The sequence below is a fragment of the Hippoglossus hippoglossus genome, chromosome 8 (assembly GCF_009819705.1).
Source record: "Hippoglossus hippoglossus isolate fHipHip1 chromosome 8, fHipHip1.pri, whole genome shotgun sequence".
Taxonomy (NCBI): Eukaryota; Metazoa; Chordata; class Actinopteri; order Pleuronectiformes; family Pleuronectidae; genus Hippoglossus; species Hippoglossus hippoglossus.
In genome coordinates this window covers 22,655,123-22,682,789 of record NC_047158.1, presented here as the reverse complement: position 1 = coordinate 22,682,789, position 27,667 = coordinate 22,655,123, and the positions used below count along the sequence as shown (strand labels likewise).

The window sequence follows — 27,667 nt, the reverse complement described above, 5'->3', positions numbered from 1 at the left end:
CCTGCGTTACGCAACCTCCAGGTTTACTGGCCCCACAACAGCTCTGATGTTTATGGATCAGTGTCTCTGCTGCAGCTCAACACATCAACTACCTCAAGAATAAATGTGATAAATAGATTTTATAGAGTTGTGTTTGGCTTTTAATTGAATGAAAACATGTTCTGGCAACTTAAACTCTGAATGAAATATGTTTCATGCATTATGATTAAAAATCCTCTGGAGCAACAGGACGTGATACAATTTACACTCAACTTTATTAAATTACAAATTATTATTTTTATTTTTAACAATATTCAAAGTGGCTGATCACAGAAGTTAAAAAAACTAAATGTGTGTTTCCACAACGAACCAAGCTCAATAAAGTAAAGCCTGTTACCTCCAGTAGGTGGCGTCCTACCTACAGAAGTTCCTTACACAGGTGAAACAGTACAGACTCAGTGTCGCCCCCTACAGGTCGCCCTGCTTGTTGTCTGCAGCCTCTGAGCTTCTCGGTGCTGTGATGGAGCTCTGAGACGAGCAGCCCAGAGTCGACAGCCGCCAATCACGAGTCGAGCTGCTGGAGGCTGGACGCACAGAGGACAATATTTTAATAATATCGACAGTATTCATAGATTTTTAATATTCTAAGAGTAATGAGATTTTATAAATATTATTTTGAACCAATGGGATCAATGTTGATACGTTGATCAAATGACAAACCAGTGAAACCAAATCAAATCTACTTGGATTGTTTTGGGGTTTGGTCCAAGTTCCACCTGCTAACATGGAGGAGGAGGGTTCATGACCTATACTGCAGCCAGCCACCAGGGGGAGATGAAAACACTTTGGATTCACTTATGGGAGCCGTCATGTCGTCTTTATTTACAGTCTGTGATACAACAATGTGTATAGTGATACTTTATACTTGAGTTTTACTACCAACAAATACTCTTCATAGCTCTAATTAAAATCCTTATAAGTCATCAAACGCTGTGTGTCTGTGTGAGTCTCACCTGAGCGGCTCCTGACACTGTGAGGTGCTGTGTTGTCTCCTCCCTCTGGAGAAGCAGCAGCTTTGTGTGACGGTGAACTTTTGGTTCTGTCTCTCGTCTTCAGACCTTCAGCGACAGAAACGTTCAAACATCAACAGCAGAAAGTGACGAATAACAACATCAGGTCCGATCAGGTGTGAAACCACTTTTCACTTAAACCTTCGTCACAGAGCTTCTGGACCAAATGTGAAGTGTGTGGATCTGATTTCTTCAGTTTGAAGTTCTGAGCTTTGTGAACCTCTTCATATTGGAACTCGTTGAGTTGGATGTTTTGTAGCCTCGATGTTTCAGGATGTTTTTCCTGCTTGATGAGGTTTACAGACATTTACCGTCTCTGGTGGAGATCCTAGGGAGTTTAGTTTCTGTGCTTCTGATGTTTGGGCCGTTCAGGCGTCCTCTGTAAATGTGTCCGTCCATTCCAAGGATGTCCACCTCCTCCGACTGACCGTCAGGACACACACAGACAGACACAGACACACAAACAAACAAACAAACAGAATCCATTTAGAGAGTAGACTTTCACAGGTCACAGGTTGTGTCCTCACTCACTGTGTGTGTCTGTGTGTGTGTCTGTACACTGGAACTACACGTCACCACCTGAATCCCACCGTCCACCTCCGGCTGGCTGTGGTGCTTCATGGTCGGCAGGCCGCTGCGGCGCTGGTGGGCCGCGGTGACGGTGTGACTGCCCCCGCAGCTCCGCGACATGGTCACGTGACTGTAGTCCGTCGTCTCTGTGAAGCGCTCGCTGCTCGGCCAGAGAGAAACATCCAGACGTGAGAAGAGAGAAACTAAAGTCACATTCAAATATGAACTGTTATATACTTCTGTTCCTCTGAGAACTTCCTGTGTGTTTATGTGACCTTTCTTTTCCCTGAGTCTCATTTTGCTGCAGTTTCTACTCATCATCATTAAAGTGTTATTTTAGAGTTTGACTGTAAATAAAGTCACGTCTCCACTTCCTGCAGAAATGAAGCTAAAACATCTGGGATACAGACGCTGGGGAATCGAGGTCGTACAGAAACAAGCGCTCCTGGAACTGAGAGTCAGTCTCAGCTGTCAATCATCACGTCTCAGCCCCTTTTGATATCATCATTAACTAAATCAAACCAGAGCTGCAGCGTCTCTACTGAGCTGAAGCTAACATGAGGCTAACAGCGACAGACGCTACCACTTGAGAAAGTGTGAGGTTGCCCTTTGACCTCAGGATGGCGTCGCGGCTGCTGATCCTGTATCAGCGTTTCCCTTGTCTCTGCATCACAGTGAATCTCTCCTGCTCTTCATCTTACCAAAGGTCTTCATCAATAAGAATTCACAAACAATAGGACACATTTCTTTGAGCTGAAAACATAAACATGTCATTTTACTTTTTCTCATTAGTCATCATGGTGTTTAATGTATTTAAATACTATTAGATTTTCTTACTTGCACTACCAGTTTAAATAAAGTCCTTAACAAAGAAGACTGAGACTCTGGTGCCTCCTGCTGGTGAAGAGATCTCACCTCCTGTAGTGCTGTCGAACCTGCTCCAGGGCGTAGACAGTGAACGGCCGGATGGACTTGTGTGAGGGGAAGGCTGGAGTGGAGGGCAGCGTCACCACGTACCTGTGACACACACACAGACACACACACACACACACAGCTCAGTGATAGGTGAGGCTGCTCAGCTCCTCTACACACTGAACTCTGACCAGGTGCAGTCTGGACTCACGGTCCGGGCGTGTGCTTGACGACAGGTCGGTCACAGGAGAGGCAGTGAAATCTGTCCACAAGTTGTCTGGAACAAAACACAAACATCACTGTGTAGTTGTTGTTTTCCACATGATGAAATATTGTGTGTCGGTACCAGATGAATCCCGCATTACTGGAAACTGGTAGTAAACACAAAGAGACTCGTACTTCCTGATGCCGGCAGCGTCGTCGTGTTCTGGAGCTCCCTGAGTCTGCAGCTTCTCGTGGATGTTCTTCCATCGATCCTCCAGCTGCTTCTTCACAGAGTCCAACTCGATCCTGTTGAGCTGTGGTGAGAGCAGAGGCCGGACATCATCCCAGACCATAATAACAACACAGCTCATTTCTACAGACCTGTGAGGTCCCTGACCGGGGATCTCTACCTTGTGCTCCATCTCAGTGGAGAGTTTGTCCACGACCTTGTGCCAGTCCTGCTCCTGCCCCGTCACTTTGTGCAGCAGCTCGTGGAACATGGTGTTCAGCTGCTCCGTCACAGAGTCAAACTGCAGACGACTCACTTTGTTGTCCAGAGCACATCTGTCAGCTGTCTTCAGGTGAGAAGACACACAACGACAAGTTTACACCAGAAGAAACAACCCACAACAAACGTGACCCCAGAGACAAAGATTCCTTTTCATGGCTGATGTCATCTGTTCAATTCACAGTGAATGTTTGATCTCTACCAACCAAAGTATTAATAACCTGGATATGAACTGACCGTATTTGAATGGGTGATGATTCAAAATGATTGGGAAACACAGATATTCTGAGTGAGTGGATCAAAACTGTGTTAACATATTTTCAGTGTCAATATTAAAACCAATACCTTGTTTTAAGTAATAAAACGTAACGACTGATTATCTGATCAGTTATTACACATGTATCATCGTGGTCTGGCTGTGAAGTGGAACATGAAGGCTCAGTAGAGACAGTGTGTTCACCTCGATGTGGCTCTGCATCTGTCGGCTGTCCTCCTGCAGACTCCTGGTGGTTTCCTGCAGGTTCTCACACTCGGCCTGAAGCTGAAGCATCGTGGTCTTCACGTCGGTCACCAGCTCCTCGCTCTGACACACACACACACACACTGTACGTCTGTCTCTGCAGGGACACTCTCACATGATGTCTTCCCTTTCACTCGAGTGTTCCTCTAAAAGCTGAGGTATAAAACCTGTTTTCAGACGTGCTCTCTCTCCCGGTGGCGTTAGTTAGAAACCTCATCAACACGTCCACTCGCTCATTCTTCTCATTTTCTCACATGGACTCACTCTGACATTTTACTAGGAGGCTGCAGATCCCGAAAATGTCCAGAGACACTATTTGGCTGCCTCACTTTTCTTTCACTCACCTTCTCCTGGTCACTCTTCAGGCTGCTTATCAAAGCTGTTTGCTGGTTCAGTTGATCCATCAGGTTTTTAGACACATCCTGAAAACCTAAATAAAACAACAAACCATTTAAACAAACATATAATATGTCAAATGTAATTTAACTGAAACAGTTGAAATGATGAATTGATGGAAACAAACAAGAAGAAAGAATTAAAAACAGTTTGAAGATCAAACATTGATGTAAATAGTGAAGCAGCTGCAGGAAAAGCTCCTCAGGTCACGACCTGCACATCTGGAGTCAAACGGTATGAAATGTCCTGAGGTCCAGAACGACTTTAAGAGTCAATAATCAGATCTAAAAGTTTACTCTAAGATGTAAAAGCAGATATTCTCTGTCTGCTGCGATTGGCCGAGCTGTCATTTATGTAAACAGCAGACTCGGGTTTTCTTTACCTTTGTTGGTGATGGCGTCCCTGAGCGGAGTGAGCTGTGTCTGGTCCACCTTTCCCTCCTCCAGCGCCGCCACACGAGCTTCCAGCCGGTTGAACTTCTCCTTCAGTCTGACGGCGTTCCTCAGAGCCTCCACCGTGTCTGAGTACAGCTCCAGGTTTCTGGACTTCCAGGATGTTGATGTGTTCTGCTGAGGCGGCGCCGACAGGACCGACGAGCTCCCTGTGATTGGCCGGGTGCTCGACTCTTCCTGGAAGATGTCTCCAGAAATCCCAGGAGAACGAGGAGCTGCCTTCCTGACAGTGTCGTTGACGGAGCGAGGGGAGGAGGAGGTGCTGCGGTCGGAGGTGAGGTTGATGTTGGGGGGTGTGTGTGCGGGTTCGACCGCCTCATCAACAACACGCTCCTGTAAAAAAGAAGAAATAACGAGACTTAACCACTGATTCACATTGAGTTCATAGATTTTGGTGCTAGTGAGTCTCAGTCAAACAAATAATCTCAAATCTGAACATTACACGTCTGTGGAGGGACCTTAACAGAGGATTACTCAGAAAGTACCCAGTATAAGTACTTCAAAGTATTTATGGCAGTACTCTAACAAGTACTCTAACAACTGTTTAGATCATCAGACTCACTTATTGTACTTTCAACTTCCTAAAGAGAAAACGTGGGTTTAATTTCACTTTTTATTCTCCCTCGCTGGCAGTAGCCTCAGCAGAGGGTCATGTGGTTTTTCAGGTTCCATCAGCTCCACTCTTGTTGATGTGATATCTCTGGAATCTGAAGGTCAAAGGTCAAAGTCTTTGTCATTTCGACTTTTTTCATTGTCATTTCGAGGTTTTCCCGGGGCTCTCATATAAAGATAATTCTGAGGGACTTTCTCTGAATTTGGCCCAAATGACTCTTGACTTTCTTTATCACCACTAAATAACTGCAGATTTCAACCTAAAGTTTCTCTCCTGACATTGATTTAAGAACCAAAATCATCATCTGTCTTCCTCATAATTACATATTTATTCAGGGCCTTGAAATATCTGGACTCTACACGTTTGCATCACTGACTATTTGTAAATTTATGAATATGTAGCTGAGCTCCGTCCAGTGTTGTGTTGCTAAAAGACAGTTGATGTTTCTATTTTGTCTTTTATTGCATTACTTCCTGTTTGGACTGCAACCTGTGATTTTTAGAAATGTGAAAGCTTATTGTCACTGTTTAATAGTGACAATTGAACAATAGGGGGAAAGTATCTTCACCATTTAAAGTCATCACATGAGCTTTTTATAATCTGTGTCTTCTTGGAAAGTGGTGATTTTTCATTAGTCAGGTTGTTTTCAAGTTAAAAAATTAACCATCGCTCTCATTCTCCCTTTCTGTCCTCGGCCATCGTGCTCAAACGACCCGGTCCCTGTTCCACTGGATCCAGACGAAGCAGGAACAGTGAACGCATCACTTCCTGTCCCACATGAAGACGCTCTGGATATCAAGAAACGTGACATTTGAGTTCTCACATCTTCTAAAGGTTCTTCCTTGTGTTTCCCCTCCACAGTAACTGAAGTGAAGACGCAGGACAGAAGCTTCTGGATGGATCATCACCTCCTGTCATGAGAAACTCAAAGTTCTGAGCTCCACACGTGTTCAGTGTTAACAACACAAGAACTTTATCTGTTTGGTTTTAAAGCTTTTAACCCGTTTGTAAATTGTTCTCTCTCTCTTTTTATGTGTTTAAGTCTTTATTCTTTTGCTTTTAAAATCCCTGAGTTTTATTCATTCTCACCACATTAGATTTTAAACATGTTGAATAAATCATATCAAATGACCTAAATATGTTGATTTCACTCATTTGGAGACTTTGACATGTGGGATCTCATCTTCATTTATCTTTCAGTTTTTTGCTTGATATTGATATATATATATATTTATTTTACTTTATTTTTTAAGTTATTACAGGTTCATTATTTCCCAATAAGTTATCAAATGTTTCCTATAAGAACCACATAGTTTGGTACAAATTGATTGCAATAGTTTTACTTGTTCATTATTGATTGATTGATTTAAACTCAAGTGAATATATATATAACTCGATCTTGGAAATAGTTGGATTTGCAGACGTGTAAAACTGTTATTTATTCATACTTTTACTTCTTCGATTTCTCAAATGAGAGAATCCCTGTTGTGCTTCACTTTACCTGCTGTCACACACGTTTAAGGATCATTCCACAAAATCCAAAATCCAGCGTCTATTGAGAAATAGACGCCTCACAGGTCCTCAACTGGCAGCTTCTTTAAATGGTACCCGCAAAACACCAGTGTCAACGTCTACAGTGAAGAGGCGACTCCGGGATGCTGGCCTTCTAGGCAGGGTGGCAAAGAAAAAGCCATATCTGAGACTGGCCAATAAAAAGAAAAGATTGATATGGGCAAAAGAACACAGACATTGGACAGAGGAAGATTGGAAAAAAGTGTTATGGAAGCGGGGGGTGACATTTCTACAGATTACCTCAACAAATTAACAGCTAGAATGCCAAAGGTCTGCAATGCTGTAACTGCTGCAAATGGAGCATTCTTTGACGAAAGCAAAGTTTGAAGAACAAAATTAATATTTCAAATAAAAATCATTATTTCTAACCTTGTCAATGTCTTGACTATATTTTCTATTCATTTTGCAACTCATTTGTGGGTTCGATTATACTCTCAAAATGGCCAGAAAAAGAGAACTTTCATGTGAAACTCGCCAGTCTAATCTTGTTCTTAGAAATGAAGGCTATTCCATGTGAGAAATTGCGAAGAAACTGAAAATTTCCTACAAGGGTGTGTACTACTCCCTTCAGAGAACAGCACAAACGGGCTCTAACCAGAGTAGAAAGAGAAGTGGGAGGCCCCGGTGCACAACTCAGCAAGAAGACAAGTATATTAGAGTCTCTAGTTTGAGAAATAGACGCCTCACAGGTCCTCAACTGGCAGCTTCTTTAAATGGTACCCGCAAAACGCCAGTGTCAACGTCTACAGTGAAGAGGCGACTCCGGGATGCTGGCCTTCTAGGCAGAGTGGCAAAGAAAAAGCCATATCTGAGACTGGCCAATAAAAAGAAAAGATTGATATGGGCAAAAGAACACAGACATTGGACAGAGGAAGATTGGAAAAAAGTGTTATGGACAGACGAATCAAAGTTTGAGGTGTTTGGATCACACAGAAGAACATTTGTGAGACGCAGAACAGGTGAGAAGATGCTGGAAGAGTGCCTGACGCCACCTGTCTGCATGGTGGAGGTACTGTGATGGTCTGGGGCTGCTTTGGTGCTGGTAAAGTGGGAGATTTGTACAAGGTAAAAGGGATTTTAATAAGGAAGGCTATCACTCCATTTTGCAACACCATGCCATACCCTGTGGACAGCGCTTGATTGGAGCCAATTTCCTCCTACAACAGGACAATGACCCAAAGCACACCTCCACATTATGCAAGAACTATTTAGGGAAGAAGCAGGCAGCTGGTATGCTGTCTGTAATGGAGTGGCCAGCGCAGTCACCAGATCTCAACCCCATTGAGCTGTTGTGGGAGCAGCTTGACCGTATGGTATGCAAGAAGTGCCCATCAAGCCAATCCAACTTGTGGGAGGGGCTTCAGGAAGCGTGGGGTGACATTTCTACAGATTACCTCAACAAATTAACAGCTAGAATGCCAAAGGTCTGCAATGCTGTAATTGCTGCAAATGGAGCATTCTTTGACGAAAGCAAAGTTTGAAGAACAAAATTAATATTTCAAATAAAAATCATTATTTCTAACCTTGTCAATGTCTTGACTATATTTTCTATTCATTTTGCAACTCATTTGATAAATAAAAGTGTGAGTTTTCATGGAAAACACGAAATTGTCTGGGTGACCCCAAACTTTTGAACGGTAGTGTATATATATAAGTAAACTCCTTCTTATGCTCCTCGAGTTGTTTCTTATAGTCATTGAGTTCCTTCTCCTCCTCCTCCTCCATTACTCTCCTCTCCTCTTCCAGGAACTCACTGAGTTCCCTCTCCTCTTCCAGCTCTTTATGTACTCCTCAAGTTGTTTCTTGTTTTCTTTCAGCTCCCTCTCCTCCTCCTTCATTATTCTCCTCTCCTCTTCCAGCTCTTTATTTTGCTCAAGTTGTTTCTTGTTGTCTTTCAGCTCCCTCTCCTCCTCCTCCATTCGTTTCTTCTCCTCATCAAACTCTTTCTTTTGCTCCTCAAGTTGTTTCTTGTTCTCGTTCAGCTCCTTCTCCTCCTCCTCCATTCATTTCTCTCTTTGTTTCTGCCCTTGTTGTGTCATGGTGCTGTGAGATGAAGACACCTTGTTGAAGAAGGTTGATGAAGATCTCTGGAGTAGGTTGCAGTGATATTTCACGATATGTCTGAACGAACCAAAGGTAAAGCACAGAGTGACTGAAGGCTGAACAATGGCTCTATGAGACAAATTGTGATTTGTGAATATGGGCTATACAAATAAAATTAGATTGATTGATTGATTGATATATAGTGGGCCGTGCTTTGAAGTACTGATTGGCTTTAATCTTGAAATGGTCATACCACGCCTGTGATCCTTTTATATGACCACGCCTGTGATCCTTTTATATGACCACCCCTCTAATCCTTTTATATGACCACGCCTCTGATCCTTTTATCACAGGCGTGGTCACTTTTATATGACCACGCCTGTGATCCTTTGATATGACCACGCCTGTGATCCTTTGATATGACCACGCCTGTGATCCTTTTATATGACCACGCCTGTGATCCTTTTATATGACCACGCCTGTGATCCTTTTATATGACCACGCCTGTGATCCTTTTATCATAGGTGTGGTCACTTTTATATGACCACGCCTGTGATCATTTTATCATAGGTGTGGTCACTTTTATATGACCACGCCTGTGATCCTTTTATATGGCCACGCCTGTGATCCTTTTATATGGCCACGCCTGTGATCCTTTGATATGACCACGCCTGTGATCCTTTGATATGACCACGCCTGTGATCCTTTTATATGACCACGCCTGTGATCCTTTTATATGACCACGCCTGTGATCCTTTTATATGGCCACGCCTGTGATCCTTTTATCACAGGCGTGGTCACTTTTATATGACCACGCCTGTGATCCTTTTATATGGCCACGCCTGTGATCCTTTTATATGACCACGCCTGTGATCCTTTTATATGACCACGCCTGTGATCCTTTTATCACAGGCGTGGTCACTTTTATATGACCACGCCTGTGATCCTTTTATATGACCACGCCTGTGATCCTTTTATATGACCACGCCTGTGATCCTTTTATATGACCACGCCTGTGATCCTTTTATCACAGGCGTGGTCACTTTTATATGACCACGCCTGTGATCCTTTTATATGACCACGCCTGTGATGCTTTTATATGGCCACGCCTGTGATCCTTTTATATGACCACGCCTGTGATCCTTTTATTTGACCACGCCTGTGATCCTTTTATATGACCACGCCTGTGATCCTTTTATATGGCCACGCCTGTGATCCTTTCATATGGCCACGCCTGTGATCCTTTTATATGACCACGCCTGTGATCCTTTTATTTGACCACGCCTGTGATCCTTTTATATGGCCACGCCTGTGATCCTTTTATATGACCACGCCTGTGATCCTTTTATATGACCACGCCTGTGATCCTTTTATTTGACCACGCCTGTGATCCTTTTATATGACCACGCCTGTGATCCTTTTATATGACCACGCCTGTGATCCTTTTATATGACCACGCCTGTGATCCTTTTATATGATCACGCCTGTGATCCTTTTATATGACCACGCCTGTGATCCTTTTATATGACCACGCCTGTGATAAAAGGATCACAGGCGTGGTCACTTTTATATGACCACGCCTGTGATCCTTTTATATGACCACGCCTGTGATCCTTTTATATGACCACGCCTGTGATGCTTTTATATGGCCACGCCTGTGATCCTTTTATATGACCACGCCTGTGATGCTTTTATATGGCCACGCCTGTGATCCTTTTATATGACCACGCCTGTGATCCTTTTATTTGACCACGCCTGTGATCCTTTTATATGACCACGCCTGTGATCCTTTTATATGACCACGCCTGTGATCCTTTTATATGGCCACGCCTGTGATCCTTTCATATGACCACGCCTGTGATCCTTTTATTTGACCACGCCTGTGATCCTTTTATATGGCCACGCCTGTGATCCTTTTATATGACCACGCCTGTGATCCTTTTATATGACCACGCCTGTGATCCTTTTATTTGACCACGCCTGTGATCCTTTTATATGACCACGCCTGTGATCCTTTCATATGGCCACGCCTGTGATCCTTTTATATGACCACGCCTGTGATCCTTTTATTTGACCACGCCTGTGATCCTTTTATATGACCACGCCTGTGATCCTTTCATATGGCCACGCCTGTGATCCTTTTATATGACCACGCCTGTGATCCTTTTATATGACCACGCCTGTGATCCTTTTATATGACCACGCCTGTGATCCTTTTATTTGACCACGCCTGTGATCCTTTTATATGGCCACGCCTGTGATCCTTTTATATGACCACGCCTGTGATCCTTTTATATGACCACGCCTGTGATCCTTTTATTTGACCACGCCTGTGATCCTTTTATATGACCACGCCTGTGATCCTTTCATATGGCCACGCCTGTGATCCTTTTATATGACCACGCCTGTGATCCTTTTATATGGCCACGCCTGTGATCCTTTTATATGACCACGCCTGTGATCCTTTTATATGACCACGCCTGTGATCCTTTTATATGGCCACGCCTGTGATCCTTTTATATGACCACGCCTGTGATCCTTTTATATGACCACGCCTGTGATCCTTTTATCACAGGCGTGGTCACTTTTATATGACCACGCCTGTGATCCTTTTATATGACCACGCCTGTGATCCTTTTATATGACCACGCCTGTGATCCTTTTATATGACCACGCCTGTGATCCTTTTATCACAGGCGTGGTCACTTTTATATGACCACGCCTGTGATCCTTTTATATGACCACGCCTGTGATCCTTTTATATGACCACGCCTGTGATGCTTTTATATGGCCACGCCTGTGATCCTTTTATATGACCACGCCTGTGATCCTTTTATTTGACCACGCCTGTGATCCTTTTATATGACCACGCCTGTGATCCTTTTATATGGCCACGCCTGTGATCCTTTCATATGGCCACGCCTGTGATCCTTTTATATTACCACGCAATTCATCCTCCAAGATTCTTAAATTCAAGATTCTTAACATTCAATTGGTGGTGATGGTCTGAAGGGGGTGGACCAAAGGACCAAGCATAGTTACTGTAAAAAAAAAAAAAAAACCTCAATGGAAAAATGGACGCATATCATGAGAGTAAACATAAACATCACTGGAAACAAAACATTAAACAAGACTCAAAATGGCTGCATCAGAACAAAGCAGCAGGTGTTGGGACAACACCCGTTGGTTTGTGAGACACTTCCACTTTATTGGTTTCACTTTCAGGATTTATAATTTAATTTGTATTTTTACACACTGTCTCTGATAGGAAGTGTAACTTAATTAGTTAATCCAATAAAATAACACGACCCTTACGAGGAGGTGTGGTCTGTGGGGCCCTGAGAGGTCACGGGGTCCCCTGGTTCAGAATCTTGGTTTAAAGTCACAGAGCTCAAATAAAGAAAACTATCTTTGTTTTCATTCTGCCTCCATTCATTTCTGTGTGCACATGATTTTAAATGTTAAAGGGAGGCTCAATTCATACTGTGCTGTGGTTGGTTGTTTCTGGATGTGGAGAATCAGCCAATGGCTGCTCTGTCTGACACAGATGTCTCCACATTTCTCTGGAGAGTTAATATAAACCTCACACACTGTAAATAATAAGAACCTTGCCTGTGGCTGTTTGAACCCAGAAAGCAGCCGTGCTGGGATCTGAACCTTAAGAAACGTAGAGCGCTCGTGATGCAGCCTGACTTGACCGCTGCCCCCCCTCCTCTCCAGGGTTTGTATCTCACCTTGTGAAGGTTTTCTGTGTCGCTGAGCAGAACAGACTGCATCACGTCCCAGGTCACGCAGCCTCTCAGCTCCTCAGGCTCTGGACACTTGTGAAACGAGTCCCTCAGAATTTTCTGCCACAGCGAGGTGACAAGAGATAAACATATTAATTGTGGAAAAATGGGCCGGAGATAGTGTCGGTGTGAGCAGTGCAGCTGATGAACGGTGTTTTCATCTTGTTCTCTTCCTCGCACCTACTCACCAGAGACTTGTCCAGGTCGTCCACACAGTGGCAGCATGTCTCCACAGCAGCGGCCGTCTCCGCAAACATCTGGACACAGGACAGAAGGAAGAGCATGTCCACATGTTGCGTTTGGAAATCCAGACATGATGAGTCAATTATTATTAAGTCTTAAATATGTCAGAAAATTACAAATGATCTTATTGTTATAAACATTAAAAAGCTAAGAACAATTAAAAAACATTTTGAAGATCACACAGCATTAGAGCACAAATAAAAAACTAAAAGAGGCTACAGATAAAAAAGAGACAAGATAAAATGTAAGATTATATAATGATTCAAATAGACGGTAAGATCCGAACATCTGTAAAAACGTGTCTTTAAGAGAGAATTAAATAATAATCAATAAATAATAATGATAAAAATAAATTATTTATCTCTTTTCTGGGGGAAATACTTTTAAATATAAAGGTGGAAGATTAGTGTCTGATATTTTATACACAATTATTCATCACAGTTTAGACCAGTTGACAGTAGAAACTAGATTTTCTCAGTCGTCTCACCTTCTGCTGCTGGTGGAGCTCGTTCACCTCGTCCATCAGGACGTCCTTCTGCTCATGGAGCTCCTGTATGAGCCTCATGGCCTATAAGGAGCACACGCACACGCACACACACACAAACACACACGAGTTTGATGACTTATAAGGATTTTAATTAGAGCTATGAAGAGTATTTGTTGGTAGTAAAACTCAAGTATAAAGTATCACTATGATTTTGTGATATATCACATTAGGTCACAGTGACTTTACCCTTTTACCACTAAATGTTATCAGTTCATCTGTAAAGGTTCAGTGTGTAAGATTCAGGTGAAAGGATCTAGTGGCAGAAACTGAATATAAAATAATCCTAGTGATGTTTTCACATGTGTGTTTCACCTAAACTGTATGAATTATATTTACATACTTTATATTTACATCAGGAGCAGGTCCTCTCTACGGAGGCAGACATGTTTTTTTACAGTAGCCCAGACTGGAGAGAAACATAACACCTCTGGCCACTGGGTGTCAGCAGCGAGGAGACGTAGTAAAATGAAGTTACACACAAAAATAAAACATTATATGTGTCAAGCTTCTAACATTAAAATAAAAACTCAAAAATAATAAGAGATAGAGGAGATGTCGTCGGTCTGATCTAAAACAGGTCGACTGTTCTCACAGCTGCGTCACCAGCTGTGATCTGGGAACGAAACAAAGAGATTCAACAAAGAGGAAGACGAACAACTGAAACGTTAGAGGTGAGACAAATCAAGCTGTTGCACTGTTTTCACATAATCTGCTCTTTACCCACGTTATTTAAAGTTCCTGTCAGAGATTGTTGGCCCAGTAAACAGCTACATCTCATTTGTTCTTTCTAATTGTGTGTGTGTGTGTGTGTATGTGTATGTGTATGTGTGTGTGTGTGTGTGTGTGTGTGTGTGTGTGTGTGTGTGTGACAAAGGACATTCCTGAGCTTATGTGAGGTCGTGTTTAACTTGTGTCAAATGTGCCGGGACATGAAATGATGCATAGCGACCCCACACGGCTTCACGGTGAGAATGACTAACAGAGAGTTAATAAGTGTCGTCACACTCAGCGACACACGAGTCAGACGTGACCGGATCCATTCAAACACTGATGGTTGGGTCTGTGGCATTTGATATAAAATTAAGTGTTTTCAGACATGTTCCTAATGTGTTGTGGATGTGAGAACAAATGTCTGAGTCAGTGTCTCTGGACATGTTCTGGATCTTCTCCTGCAGCCTCCTGGTAAAATGTGTGTAACATGTCAGAGTGAGTCCATGTGAGGACACAGCAGGACAATGTGTGGAAGCTTCCCAGTGAGCGAGTGGACGTGTTGATGAGGTTTCTAACACGTGACGGACGTGAAACTGGAAGAACACAAAGATCTCAGGATGAAGAAGAGGAGCCGTACACGTAGAAGAGAGAATAATTCATAATTCCTAAAGAGATATATATATGTGTGTGTTTTTTTAAAGATATTCTCATGAGAATGAGGAGAAACGACCTCCTGGACAGAAGTGGCCTTCGTTACTCTTTAAGCTGCTGCCTCAATAAGAAAGTCAGCCATTAACAGAATCTGATTATTGTTGCACTTTGAACAGGAAACGTCACTCAGACGTTCTCACTGTGTCACATCAGGAACTTCCACACACTTTCAACCAGAACTCAGTCGAGCTCGTTCCTCCATCAAGGCCCAACAGTTCAATTCAAAATGAGCTGCACCAACTCACACACTCAGAAATATCAGTCCTCTAAATATGTTTGATTATTTTATCAATATCCATGAATTATTCTCTGGGAAAAAAGGGAAAATGTTCAAAAACATGCACTGAAATTTAATGAGTCCTTCTCTGACACAAACCACATCCTTCCACCAATTTACTGGAAATCTCTTTAGTTTCAGTGTGAACAAACACAGAGACGGACGGGGGTGAAAACATAACCTCCTTGTCTGAGGTAATAAAAACTTTGTTTGAGAGTGCCCCCTAGTGTACGAACAGATACACATGACGTGTGGTTTAGTGGTAACTGTAGAAAAGAGACAGAGTTTATATTATTAGTGCTTTAAGTGATGTTGTCACCCCGGTTCGTTTGTACGTTTGTGTGTCTGTGAGCGAGACGACACAAAACTACTGGACGGAGTTTAAGAAGCAGATTCTCTAAAACACTTTGAGACAGAACGTTCTTCACACTTTCACTGATTTCTCAGAGAATCATTTATTGATGTTATCAGACATATTTAGAGGACTGACATGTATGAGTGTGTGTGATGTGGAGCATTGTAATTTAAGGGAATCTCTCCCATACACATCTCCCAGTAACTGCGTGATGTCGATACCATTATTAGAATCATTACGACTCTTTCTCTCTGGTTTGTTGTTTTATAGAAGTTCTGCGTGTCGCCCTGTTTGTCACTGACTTTGTTGCATCTGTAAAATGAGCACTGAATAAAAAACAGTGGTGAACAGAGATGGACGAGGTTACGCCGGGTCACCTCGTCATGGTTAAGTCAGCGGATACACCAGTTGACCACGAGGACATGAATGATTCAGGTGGAGTTCTGAAAGACGCGGCATCACCTGCACGATGTCCTGCTTTTCACCTGAGAGCTATTCATCCCCTGACAACCAGAGTCATCTCTGCAGGGGACTAATTACCCCCCATCTCACAGAGGAGGGACGACATCAGCAGAGAGACAGGAAGTCTGGACAGCATCACAAAAACACCTCCAGCTTTCAAATGTTCTCCTGTGATCAAACTGACGTTCCTCAGAGAACAGCTGATGGTCTGCATGGTGCTAACGTTCACATCTTCAGCTCTTAATACCAGCAGCTCAACAGAAACCTGAACGGAGACACGCAGGGGTCATTTGAGATGTCAGGGTGGCGCCCATCTCCTATTGTTCTGTTCTGTCATCAACAGCTCAACACGACGCTGAAAGGTTCACCGCAGCCGCCAGAGAGGGAAGAGAAGAAGAAGAGTGATCATCTGCCTCAGAGTCAAAGAGAAACTCACAAACATCCAGGAAGAGCAGGAAAGTGGATTCAAATCAAATCTGCTGCTGAACCTCTTTATCTGAACTGAACCTTTGAAACGCGTCGCAGCTCTGGTGGCGCCGCGCAGTGATGTCACACACGTGTTTAACAACAGACGACAAAACAGAAGCACCTGGTGTGAAATCACTTCCTGGGTGTGGCTACGGCACAACTTCACCTAAACGTGTCGACAAACTGAGAGAAACACAATCCATCACTTCTCCACTGTCTCCTGAGTGTGATCGATAACTATCTGTACGGGATCCGGTCGGGCCACGATGTAAAGAGGAGCTGCTCCTGTTCCTCCACCACAACTAACTTTCTCCTTTTGTTTAAAAAAGACTAAGATTATTTCATATTTCTTTGGACTATAGAGCCCGACTGACATATCATATTTAAGTATAAATAAAATAACAAATATATAGAACTTGAGTTTACATAAAATTCAAATAGAATAATACTTTTCTTTGCATGTTCTATTCTGTCAAATAAAAGTTTTATATCTGCAAACATAGAAACTGATTCGTCTGTGAAGTATCATCATATAACTAGATAATGTATGATCAGAGGCAGAGTTAGAATTCAGGGACTTAAAACTACTCAATTACAAGTGTAAGTAATATTTGTGTATTTTTTATTATTATCATTTTTAATGTCAGTATTTACACGGAGGAAATTTGTCATTTTAATTAAGTAAACAATTTGATTTAATAAATAGACACATTTATTATTATTATGATTATTATCATAAAGCACTTTTCAATACTAAGCAGAATGTTTGACATTGTTTTCGGTGGGATTTAACATTAAGAATTAAAATACTAAATAATATATAAATAATATATTGTAGGATTTAAAACATGAACAAACAGAAAAACAACAGTACAAACACTTTTAAATAACTTTAGTGAAGTGGTTTAAACACATTGAGAGGATCTGGTGCAGTTTAAGGTTCATTAAATGACTAAATGAAGTAGTTTTATATGTTTACAGTTATAACTTGAACTGGGTGAAGTGTTGGGTTCCTCACCTCGGACACACCGTCCTCGCAGCTCTGGATGCGGGACCGGAGCTTCTCGTCCTCCGCCGCCGCGGCGCCGGGTGAGGAGCCCGGGTCTGAGGCTGAGGCGGCCCGCTCCTGGAGCTCGGTGCCGGGTGAGGAGCCCGGGTCTGAGGCGGCCTGCTCCTGGAGCTGCTCCACGTCCCCCTCCACCTGGAGCGGTCCCACCTCTGCGGGACCGGGGACACCTCCCGCAGTGCGGCCGGAGGGAGAGTCCCTCCAGCGGGTCTTCAGCTCCCGGATCCCCAGCTGCCGGAGCAGCGCGTGGAGCAGCGCGTGGAGGGCGGTGAAGTTCACGGTTCCCTGAGGTGTCCCGATGGATAAATCCAACAACTCGTCCAGGGTGAACACGTCCTCAGACATCTTGGATTTACTCAAAGTTTACTCTTTTATTTAAGTTGTTTAAGTTAAGTTATTGACGTTAACAAAGTTACTAAAGTTAACAAAGTTACTAAAGTTAACAAAGTTACTAAAGTTAACTAAGTTATAAACGTTAGCCAAGTTATTTAGGTTAAGTTACTGAACTTAGCTCAGTTATTAACGTTAGCTAAGTTACTGAAGTTAGCTAAGTTATTAAAGTTAAATAGTTATTAAAGTTAACTAAGTTATTAAAGTGAGCATAGTTATTAACATAAGTTGAGTTACTAAAGTTAGCTAAGTTATAATCGTTAGCTAACCTCTGCTAGCTTAAACTACATGTACAATTTCACTGTAACATAAATAAAGTTAAAGAAAAGGTAAATAATAGGTAAATAAATGTATATAAAAGGTAAATGAATGTAAACAAAGTTAAATAAAAGGTAAATAAAGGTAAGTCAATATAAATGAAAAGTAAATAAATGTAAGCAAAGGTAAATACATATATACAAAAGGTAAATAAAAGGTAAACAAAGGTAAATCCAGTCACCGTGGTGTTTGAGGGTCAGTCACAGTTTCCGGTATCAAACTAATCTCAGGTTCGTTCACTGGATGAAAAAATGTTCCGAGACAAGTCAGAGGAATCAAACTACAGACTCACCCAGGAAACACACACACCTCCCCTTCAAAGTAAAATACAGAAGTTTGAACAGAATTTAGCTTTAGAGACAATTTCTTCAGGTTTGAGGAAAATCTAACAGAATATACAAATATCATTAAATCTGTGAATGTAAAAGTCCAAATTAAATTTGAAATTTGTTTATTAAGAATTCTGTGTCATCACTGGAAACTGCTGCAACAGTGAAAACGTTTTTTAAACATGTCTGTCTGAATTTGAAAACTAAATTGTGTTGCAAAGATAATGTGATTGTTTTTTCTTTTTCCGATCAAAGTTTGAGCGTCACATTTGTTTAAGTTTGGTCATTCACTATTTTTACCGCTGTAAATTCATGAAGACTTTAATTATTCAGACTCAGATAAAATACAAGCTAAAGTTTGTACAAAAGAGAAAACAACAAACTGACGTTTTAATTATTACTTTTCTTCAGTGAAGTTTTTCTTTTACGAAAACAAAATGTGGATGTTGTATTAATTTTATCACATTTCTTTCTTCTAGGAATTGATATTATCTTATTCATTTCTCTTTATTCTCTTATTTTACTCTGTTGTATTGAAAAAAGTCAATTAAAGAAATAAATAAATAAATTCACAATAAGTAAGGTATTTTATTTTCAAGGATGGACCAGATGTAGTATTTAACCATTTCCTGTTGACGCCCGGATTCCCACGCTGGCAGCATTACCGGTTGCTAGGCAACAAGAGGCCACTCAGGCTTCCTTCAGGAAACAAGAAAAATGTCGAACTTCCTATGAACACAACATTATTAAGTAATAATAACTTACTCTAATTCAACAACCTGAAAAGGTGGGTAGTCTAATCTACGCTCATGCAGCATAACTTGACTTTAGTTAGTTGATTATATTTAGTATTTATAGACTTTGATCAAATATATGTAGTGGAGTTTTAAAATATATAATCTACTGTAGTATCGGTACAAGTATAAGAACTACACTTGAATTTCAAATTGATTTTATATTTTACAGTATTATTTATTGTTTCAGTTAATGTAGGTTTTGTCTATTGGCTGAAAGATGAGTAAAGATTATTTTTAAAGAATAATCATCAGAAGGTAGAAACTTCATGTGTGAATCATTTTCCATCAAACTGTCAAACAGAGCAGTGTTAACATCGGTCACAGGAGAGCAAATAAATACAAGGTTTGAATTAAAGTTTCCAATAAATCCTCTGGCTCTTCCCCTTTAACTGCAGCTCAGCTCAGATTATTGTAACCAAATATTTCACAGATTATTCCAGTGAACACACCATTTATGTTCAAAATAACATTTTATTGATAATAAAAACAAGCAAGCGAAGGTTGGGGTGTCATTATTACATTCAAGTATAAAATCATCTTCAAAGTTCACATGCAGTTCCCTTAATATCCTTGAGATTTGATTTGGGACATAAAATAAAACGTGTGCAAACCCAAAGCCTCGTGTTTTATTTGACTATTACCCACAATATGTGCTGTCATTCAGAGAATGACACTTTAAAGAAAGAACAAAAAAACTACAGCATCAGTTGTTTTTTGCACCACAACATTAGACAAGACGACGTGTGGACTCGCCCGTGTTCAGCATCACATCAGAGTGAAAGGAGAGAGGATGGAGGGGAATGTTCGTACAACGCTGGAGATTAAAAAGAAAAGACTGAATCTGCAGCCGCGTCAGCAGCTCTGTGACAATGTGAAATAAAACATACAGATAAAAGTTAAGGTTTTGTTTGGTAAATCCCTTCAGGAAGATGTATCGTGTTGTTATCATGAACGTGTTCCTCTTGAAACTGCTCGTCATGCTGAAATGTGTTTAAGCCCAAAGTCACGTCAGGTGTCACGTCGCTAAAGTTATATTGAAACTGTGATATTTGTGACAGGAGCTGGAAAAGAAGGACGAACGGTAGAAACACAACACGGCTGCCTCACGTGGACTGAATCTTAGTCTTTGTGTCTCTTGAGCTTCAGAGGGAAGAAGAATATTGTGTCAGACGTACGGAGGAGAGACTTTCAAAGCTGGATTCGAGCAAACATGTTTTTGTGAGGATCAGGAATTATTCTATTTTTAACTTTTATTAAATCCCATGAAAGAGAAAAAAACACCAATGTGTGACTAAAAAGAACCAGCTCAGTCAAACCAGACTCCAAATCCACATGGACGACATGACAGCTCCAAAGTATCTCAATCGCCCCCTGGCAGGTCGTGAACCTGCCTCCTCCATGTTAGCAGATGGGACATGGACCAAACTAAAAAGGTAAAGTAGAAGTGTTTTCTTTAATGACTTTTTGTGGAGGGGTGAGACAATAACCAAGGAAGAATTTGGAGCAGATGTGGATAAACAAGGTCAAATCCAGGATGTTCACTTTCTTTGGCGAGAGAAGGGCACTAACCTCGGCTCTCCAATCACGCTTACATTTTTAAAAACACCTCACAGGTATTTAGTTTAATTTTAGTATTTTTCGTGGCCGTGTGTCAGAATAAACCACAGCATGTGTGTGTGTTCGTAGTGATGATGTCAGCAGTTTAACAGTGAAGCTCTCTGATGTGTTTTTAGCAGCGTGTGGAGTCGAGAGGAATCCGGCTGTGAGACGTTCTCGACACCTTCACTGTCGGCTTCGCTCTTTTCATGGGATTTTTTGAGAAAAAGAAAATGATAGAAAAACACCACTCGTCAGTTCAGAGCAGCTGCAGGTGAAAACCATCCAAACCTGCAGCTGGTTCTTCATAAAGTCAGTGTTACTCCTCAGGACCAGTCAGTCCAGGCACCAACAGTCAAACTACCAATCATTCCTGAACAGGCCTCAGTTAAAAGGGCTTGATAAACAAACCTCTCCCCATCATGACAATCGTGTGTTTTCATATTTCACCAGATTAATTATTAGACTGTGTCCACAAAAAGAAAAACAGGGACTGAAACTTGATGAGATACATCTGGAGTCTTTTGATTCAGTTCAGATAAATGTTGGGTTCAAGAGGAATGTTTGGTTTTCCAGCAGCACAGATCGACAGGCTCTGTGAAAACCAAACAGTGTCTGTGTGAGGATACCTTCCTCCTGCCCGGCTGCAGAGAGCCAAACATTTCCAGCTGTGCTCTCCTCATCCTCACCGGAAGCAGATCAGATGCTGTCGTAGTCTGATTCCCGTCTGCGGGACTCGGCCATCCACTCGGCCACGAAGAACGACATCGAGCCCACAAAACCCGACAGGACCAGGATGAGCAGCTGCCAGTGCAGCAGCAGGTAGTTACTGTAGAAGAAGGCTAGAGCGGCCATGATGGACTGCAGGGGAATTAACACGCGACAATAAATTAGTAAAATGGAAACAATGAAGAATGAAACTCGGTTACAACGCAAGAGGAAACATGTAATGCAATCTAAATATGAACATATCAGCATGCAGATTTAAAGTCACCTGGATGAACTTGAAGACGGCGAAGGCCGGAGCACTGTTGTCACGGAACATGACGCCAACGATGCTGAGCAGCTGCGTGTTGAAGCAGCTGTCGCCCAAACCGAGCAGGAAGCTGCAGAGCATCGCCACGGCAACGCTGAACACAACACACAGACGTTAAAGCTTCCTTAAAGAACAGTTTATGAAACCAATTATACTGAATAAAGATGGACGACATGACAGCTCCCATAAGAAAAGCCAAATCATCTGGATCGCCCCCTTGTGGCTGGCTGCAGTATAGGTCATAAATACCCACTGCAGATGGGACATGGACCAAACTATGAACAATTTCCATATCTGTGCCCGGGGGCTCATCCTCTAATAATCCGTCCAGGCCCTCAGGTCTGAACTGTGTCTCTGAACGTGGCTCCTCCTACCTCGGGGTGATGTAAGCCTGCAGATCGGTTCCCTCCTCCGGGGCCAGCGGAGCGTCGCTGGCAATGTTCAGGAAAATCAGGTAAAAAGCCACAAAGTGAGTGATGAGTCCCAGCAGCACCACAGGGTTCCTCCCAAACCGGTTACTCTTGTTCAGCATACCAAACACGCCCCCTCCTGGCCAGACAGAGGAAGGAAAGCGAACACAACTTGCTCAGGTCGTTTCCTCGTTCTCTCTCCAGCGTTTTCATGTGACATACTATAAATGAATGTTTGGACGAGACACCGCTCAGACAACTCACCTAAGATCTCCCCTATGCCGATGAAAATCCCAGAGATGCCAATCAGACTCTTTGCATCTTTGCCAAACCCTGTCATGGCGCCGATACACGTCCCGTACACCCCGCTGTAAAAAGTGAGCTCCAAGCCTGATGGAGACAGAGCAGCGGTTTCATCATCGGTTCAGTTCGACGTCCGCCTCCACAAAACGTCTCATCCCACTCACCTGTGTATCCGATGGTGAAGCTCAGCAGCAGCATCTCTTTGGTGACAAATATCTTACACGCTTGAACTGCGAACAACAAAGTGGATGTTGACATCAGAGACGGTTATGTCACATTAAAGGATAAAACCTCACGAAGTGCAGGTTCATGTAATAAACTTACCGAAAGCATCCAGAGCTTGTGAGCAGAGGCCTGAGTGAGGTGAGCTGCAAGAACAACACAAACACAAAATGAGACGCCAGTGAACCCGACACTGATTTAACTGGAAGATCTTCTCTTGAACAACTCCAGCATTCACAGGCTCGTATTTTCTCTCAGACATTTTCACCTTTCCACTCATCCCTTCACTGGACTCGGTTGCTGCGACGACTGTATCACAGCAGAGTCAAAGAGAAATGTAGGAAAGGACAACATTTACAGTTAAAGGTCAATTGTCCCGTCCTTTACTGGTCCGATAAAATAATAAATCGTTTCAGGTGCTGGGGGGTGACTGGAGGCTCCATCTGGCTTTAAATGATTTATTTTCCAGGACGTTTACAGGCTACGTTGTGTTTGTGGACATCTTATTTTAAAGATGTCGAGAGGCTCGAGATGGTTCTGGGTCATCTAACGTTTCAGTCCTGACCCGAGGTTCCAGGTCTGCACCTCCTCTATCATATAACAGCATCTTTGAGTTCACCAGTGCAGCCGGCCTATCTAATATACTGGCTTCATTTTTCTGGATAGTGGCACGAGGTCATCCATCTTTACTTAGTCTGTGACAACAAGCATCTTGGCTCCGCCTCTCTTCTTCTAACAAACCAGAGAATCAGCTGAGATCTTCCTCCAGTGCAGAACACGAGGGTAATGTCTGAGTGCTGCTTTTTCTCAGGCTTGTTCAATAATGTTACAAGACGTTTGACTTACTCGTATTTACAGAAATGTAACTGAAATACATTGTTCCTGTCAAACAAACATATGAAACATACGTATCAGTGGAGCTCTCTGTGGACTCGGCCTGCACCTCGGAGGGAGACGACTCGGGGTCGGGCCTCCGGATCAGAAAGAAGAGGAAGCAGCCCACCAGGCTGATCACGGTCAGAGAGATGAAAACCGTCTGCCGGTCTTTGTCTGAGACAGAAAACAAGAGTCACACTTAACTTCTCATGGGAAGTAACCATGGGAACCAGTGACGAGCAGTAAATGTAAAGTGTTCATATGAGGCAGGTACCTGTGATGTGAACGTGTCCATGCCAGGCACAGTATATGTAGAGGTTTCCAAAGAGCAAGCTGCAGAGACATGAATGATATTGAATTAGTGTGTGAACAGATTACTGAACGGGCCCCAGAGGGGCCCCAGGGCCTCACTACATTATGAGTGTTTCTACACGTGGGTTTTTAATAAATGTTGTTACTTTTCTACTATATTTGAATTGTTGCTCTTCTTACTCATTATTGAATTTAAACTAAAGAGCAGCTTGTTTTTAGGATTTTATGACCCATCAAATAAAAACTCTGCGTGTCCATGTCAGTTCTGTGAGTGTGGTTCCTGACCCTCAGTGATTGACCGGTTTTCTTCAAGTTCTTATCTCGATAATAACTCCTGAGTTTACCTGAACTGCAGCAGAGCCCAGAATATGCCGCTGTTTCTTCCGATGGTGTTGTCAGTGGAGTTGATGGTGAGCACGTTTCCCTGCGCCGTCCAGAGCACTAGAGAACAAAAACACTGATCCACATACATGCAGAGGAGAATTGTTTGTTTCCCAAATCAAATGTTGGATCATGTGTTGTTACCTGCTGCTCCTACTCCAACCAACACAGACGCTGTGTAGAAGCTCCACGTGTACGGGTAAATGAACATAGCGATGTAGCCGCTGTGGAAACAACGTGAAGACGAGTCAGGAGCCTGACTCAGCAGAAACAGGTGCGGACAGGAAACATGCGAGTCAGTGAGTGTTTACCTGTACAGAAGCCCACTGAAGAACATGGAGAGCTGTGGTCCAACGATGGTCACCACTGACGGAGCGATGAGGTTGGACGCAGAGAAAACTCCATAGATGATGGCCATGCTGCGCGACAGACGACAGTTTTACCTCTTACACCAGAATTAGCAGGTAAACTTTTAAACACAGGTAAACTCGCTCAAAAAGGGGATTCACTTCTTTCCTCTTGACAGTAGGAGTGTGTCTGTTTGTCTTTCCCCTGTCTGTCATGTTCAACATCACAAACGCCCTCTCACCTCACCTCATTGTTAAATTAGCAAGTTCACCCGGGCCTCATGTTTCCATCACGGCCGATCGGAGCCGATAAAAACCTGTGTCTGCTGCAGAGTCACTTGACCCGGGAGTGAATTATGATTAAATCAGATGTGAGCTGGTGTGAGTGGATTATTTGACCAGTGGAAAAGAGGCTTTATTGTAAGCGAGTGACGGTTATTGTCTGTTTGTGTTATACAAGTCTGTAGAAATACCCTGTGATTATTGCTGCAAACACATATCCCTACAGCAACAATTAAAGAATCACATGGCCCCGTCTGGGGAGAACTTTATGATGGAGACTGCTCAACTCAAAATACTTCATTCGTCCCATGACAGACAGTTTGAGGAAAGGGAAACAGAAGAACTAGAACTAAAACTCAGTGGAGCTCTTATCGCCGTCAAGGCCCAACATCCGCCCCCTGATCCAGATCGAAAAGGTAATGAGTTCTTCTCTGACACACGTCACTTCCTTCCACCAAGTTTCATGGCAATCAGTTCAGTAGAAGCTAACTAACAACATACGCTGATCAAAACACAGTAACCTCCTTGGCCGAGGTAACGCTGGCGCCTAGAGCATCATGGAAATGAAGTTATCTCGATAAAAACAAACCTGTAGCACAGACCTCCGAACGAGTTCAACACATCTGCGACTTCACTTCTTTAGTTAAATCTAAAGTCTGTCACACCAGACCTCCAAACTCTTACTTTATGTGTCAGTAACATTGTTGTCGAGGACACGACTCTGCAGTGAGACAGTGAAGGAAAAACTGATTCAGACCGTCGACCTTTAAAAACCAATGTCTGGGTGAGAGCTCTGATAACCTGAGGAGTTCACAGCAGATAAAAGACTCGCAGGATGTTTCCTGAAGTCCTGACCAGCTGCTGCAGACTGAAGTCAGCGTAAACTTTGTTCCCTGCGTCGTTCATCTACAGTTTGATTATCCTTCAGGGAGTAAGATTTGATTATTGAAGGTGCCACCAGGTCTCAGCGAAACATCTGCACAACCACTGTGTGCTGCTGCATCAGTGACAAACACTGTAAGACAATCAGTGATGTGTGAGTGAGGGTTCCTCACCTTGTGTATCCGCTCCCGTGGAACTCGGTGCTGTTGAAGCTCTTTAGAACCGTTTGCTGTAAAGACAAAGACGCATGAAAGAAAGTGTTTCATTGTGTTTTATCGATGGGGACTGTGCATCTGTAAATAGATCCAACCCACCTCTATGTTTCCACATGTTTGAAAAGCAGTGAACATAAACATGAAGCCGAAGCCCAGGATGATGATGTTCAGGAGCTTCTTCCCCTCTGGATTCATTTTGGAAGCTGTTTGAGGAAGTGAAGACGAAAAAAGACTCTACTGGAGAGAACAGCACATCTGAGGAGGGAAGGAAAAGAAGAAACACAAATACGAGAAGTGTGAAATATCCAAGAAGCTTTGACGCACTCGCTGTATCAATGCTTAGCCTTAAAATAGAAGAATAACATGACACTATATTTTCGTACCAAACTAGGTTCAGAAATCAGTTGTTTTAAGACAAACACAGACAGACTAAAGGATAGTGATGACTCATTAAAGCTTTGAACCACTAATGATCGGCAGCACCTGATAAAAGCATCGGCCCACAACTGACCACACAGACACAAACATTTCATCCAGAAATTAACAACTATGTGGACTGTTCTCACACCTCGTCGCCTCCGGTCTCGATGTGTTTTGGCGGATGATCCGTGAGAAAGATCCAAGTTTCAGTGACACGGTCTTAAACGAGAGTCGCTGGGCTCGTGTGTTTTATACCGAGTTACAAACTTGTTGCATTGGATCATTGAAACACTTCCATGTGTGTTCTATCAGAAGTGAGGACTGACTATCATCAGATCAACGGCTCATTGACGGGGTTTCTAGAGGGGGTTCGGTTCTGGGGAGGAAGAGGAACTGGTCCAGACCCTGACGAGTCACATGAGACACATCTGTCTTCTCAAAGTGTCCAACATTATAAAACTAAAGTGAATCTCAACTCACCGGCGGCGGAGCGAAGCGAGGCTGCGTCTCTCTGGACTCACTGGGCTCTGGGCATCGTTAGCTGTGGCTCAGGAATCCTCCTCTGGCCCGAGGGACCTGTAAACTGCCGGAGACATGACGGTGTCGGCCGTGGAAAACCGGGTTCCTGAAGTATTTCTCTCCGCAGCACCAGGAAACAGCAGCTGAGCCGGTCACGTGAGGGAGTCAGCTGACCAGCTAGCTTTCCCGTTAGCCGTTAGCATGAACCCGCAGACACACAAAGGTTTAGCGCAGCAGAAGTTCAGCATCAGAGGATCATGATGAATAAAGTTGTTATTCCAGGACGGCTGTTCAGACGCCTCGTGTAAAACCAAACACGTTATTTTAAATGATGTTCGTTGTTCTCAAAACATTCAGCAGTTGCTCCAGCTAGCATGCTAGCTAATTAGCACAACAAGATAACTTGCGCAACTTCCGATCAAAAATAAAACAACATATTATGTAGAATTTTAAATTCATATATTAATTATATTAATCTACACTAGTGTGAAAACATATTCACATGTAGAAAACACGTCGAAATGTATATATTAATGATAAAATTATTTATAGTATGAAAAAACAT

The 27,667-nt window shown here is 42.7% G+C and overlaps 2 protein-coding genes across 3 annotated transcripts; both read right to left on the bottom strand.

Annotated features, from left to right (window-relative positions):
• Window positions 1–83: 83 nt before the first annotated feature.
• On the bottom strand, window positions 84–17,997 carry LOC117765981. 2 transcript variants are annotated; one of them, XM_034592648.1, is made up of 15 exons: window positions 17,420–17,989; window positions 13,358–13,438; window positions 12,816–12,884; window positions 12,574–12,687; window positions 4,542–4,944; window positions 4,108–4,193; window positions 3,704–3,826; window positions 3,146–3,310; window positions 2,931–3,049; window positions 2,743–2,808; window positions 2,535–2,636; window positions 1,629–1,779; window positions 1,361–1,472; window positions 993–1,097; window positions 84–563 (listed from the first exon to the last, which is right to left on the bottom strand). In XM_034592648.1, exons 1-15 carry the CDS (start codon window positions 17,810–17,812, stop codon window positions 448–450), a joined length of 2,205 nt encoding a protein of 734 aa, XP_034448539.1. In that variant the 5' UTR covers window positions 17,813–17,989; the 3' UTR covers window positions 84–447. The 2 variants fall into 2 exon arrangements, 1 of the variants encoding a protein (XP_034448539.1); XR_004614647.1 differs by lacking the exons at window positions 84–563; window positions 1,629–1,779 and having other exon boundaries at window positions 17,420–17,997.
• A 3,274-nt stretch (window positions 17,998–21,271) lies between these two features.
• mfsd11 (major facilitator superfamily domain containing 11) lies at window positions 21,272–27,528 on the bottom strand. Its single transcript, XM_034592651.1, has 14 exons — window positions 27,064–27,528; window positions 26,263–26,418; window positions 26,122–26,177; window positions 24,749–24,856; window positions 24,582–24,661; window positions 24,401–24,497; window positions 24,019–24,077; window positions 23,777–23,918; window positions 22,971–23,014; window positions 22,811–22,876; window positions 22,608–22,733; window positions 22,308–22,482; window positions 21,892–22,027; window positions 21,272–21,758 (listed from the first exon to the last, which is right to left on the bottom strand). Exons 2-14 carry the CDS (start codon window positions 26,356–26,358, stop codon window positions 21,597–21,599), a joined length of 1,347 nt encoding a protein of 448 aa, XP_034448542.1. The 5' UTR covers window positions 26,359–26,418; window positions 27,064–27,528; the 3' UTR covers window positions 21,272–21,596.
• Window positions 27,529–27,667: the final 139 nt, after the last annotated feature.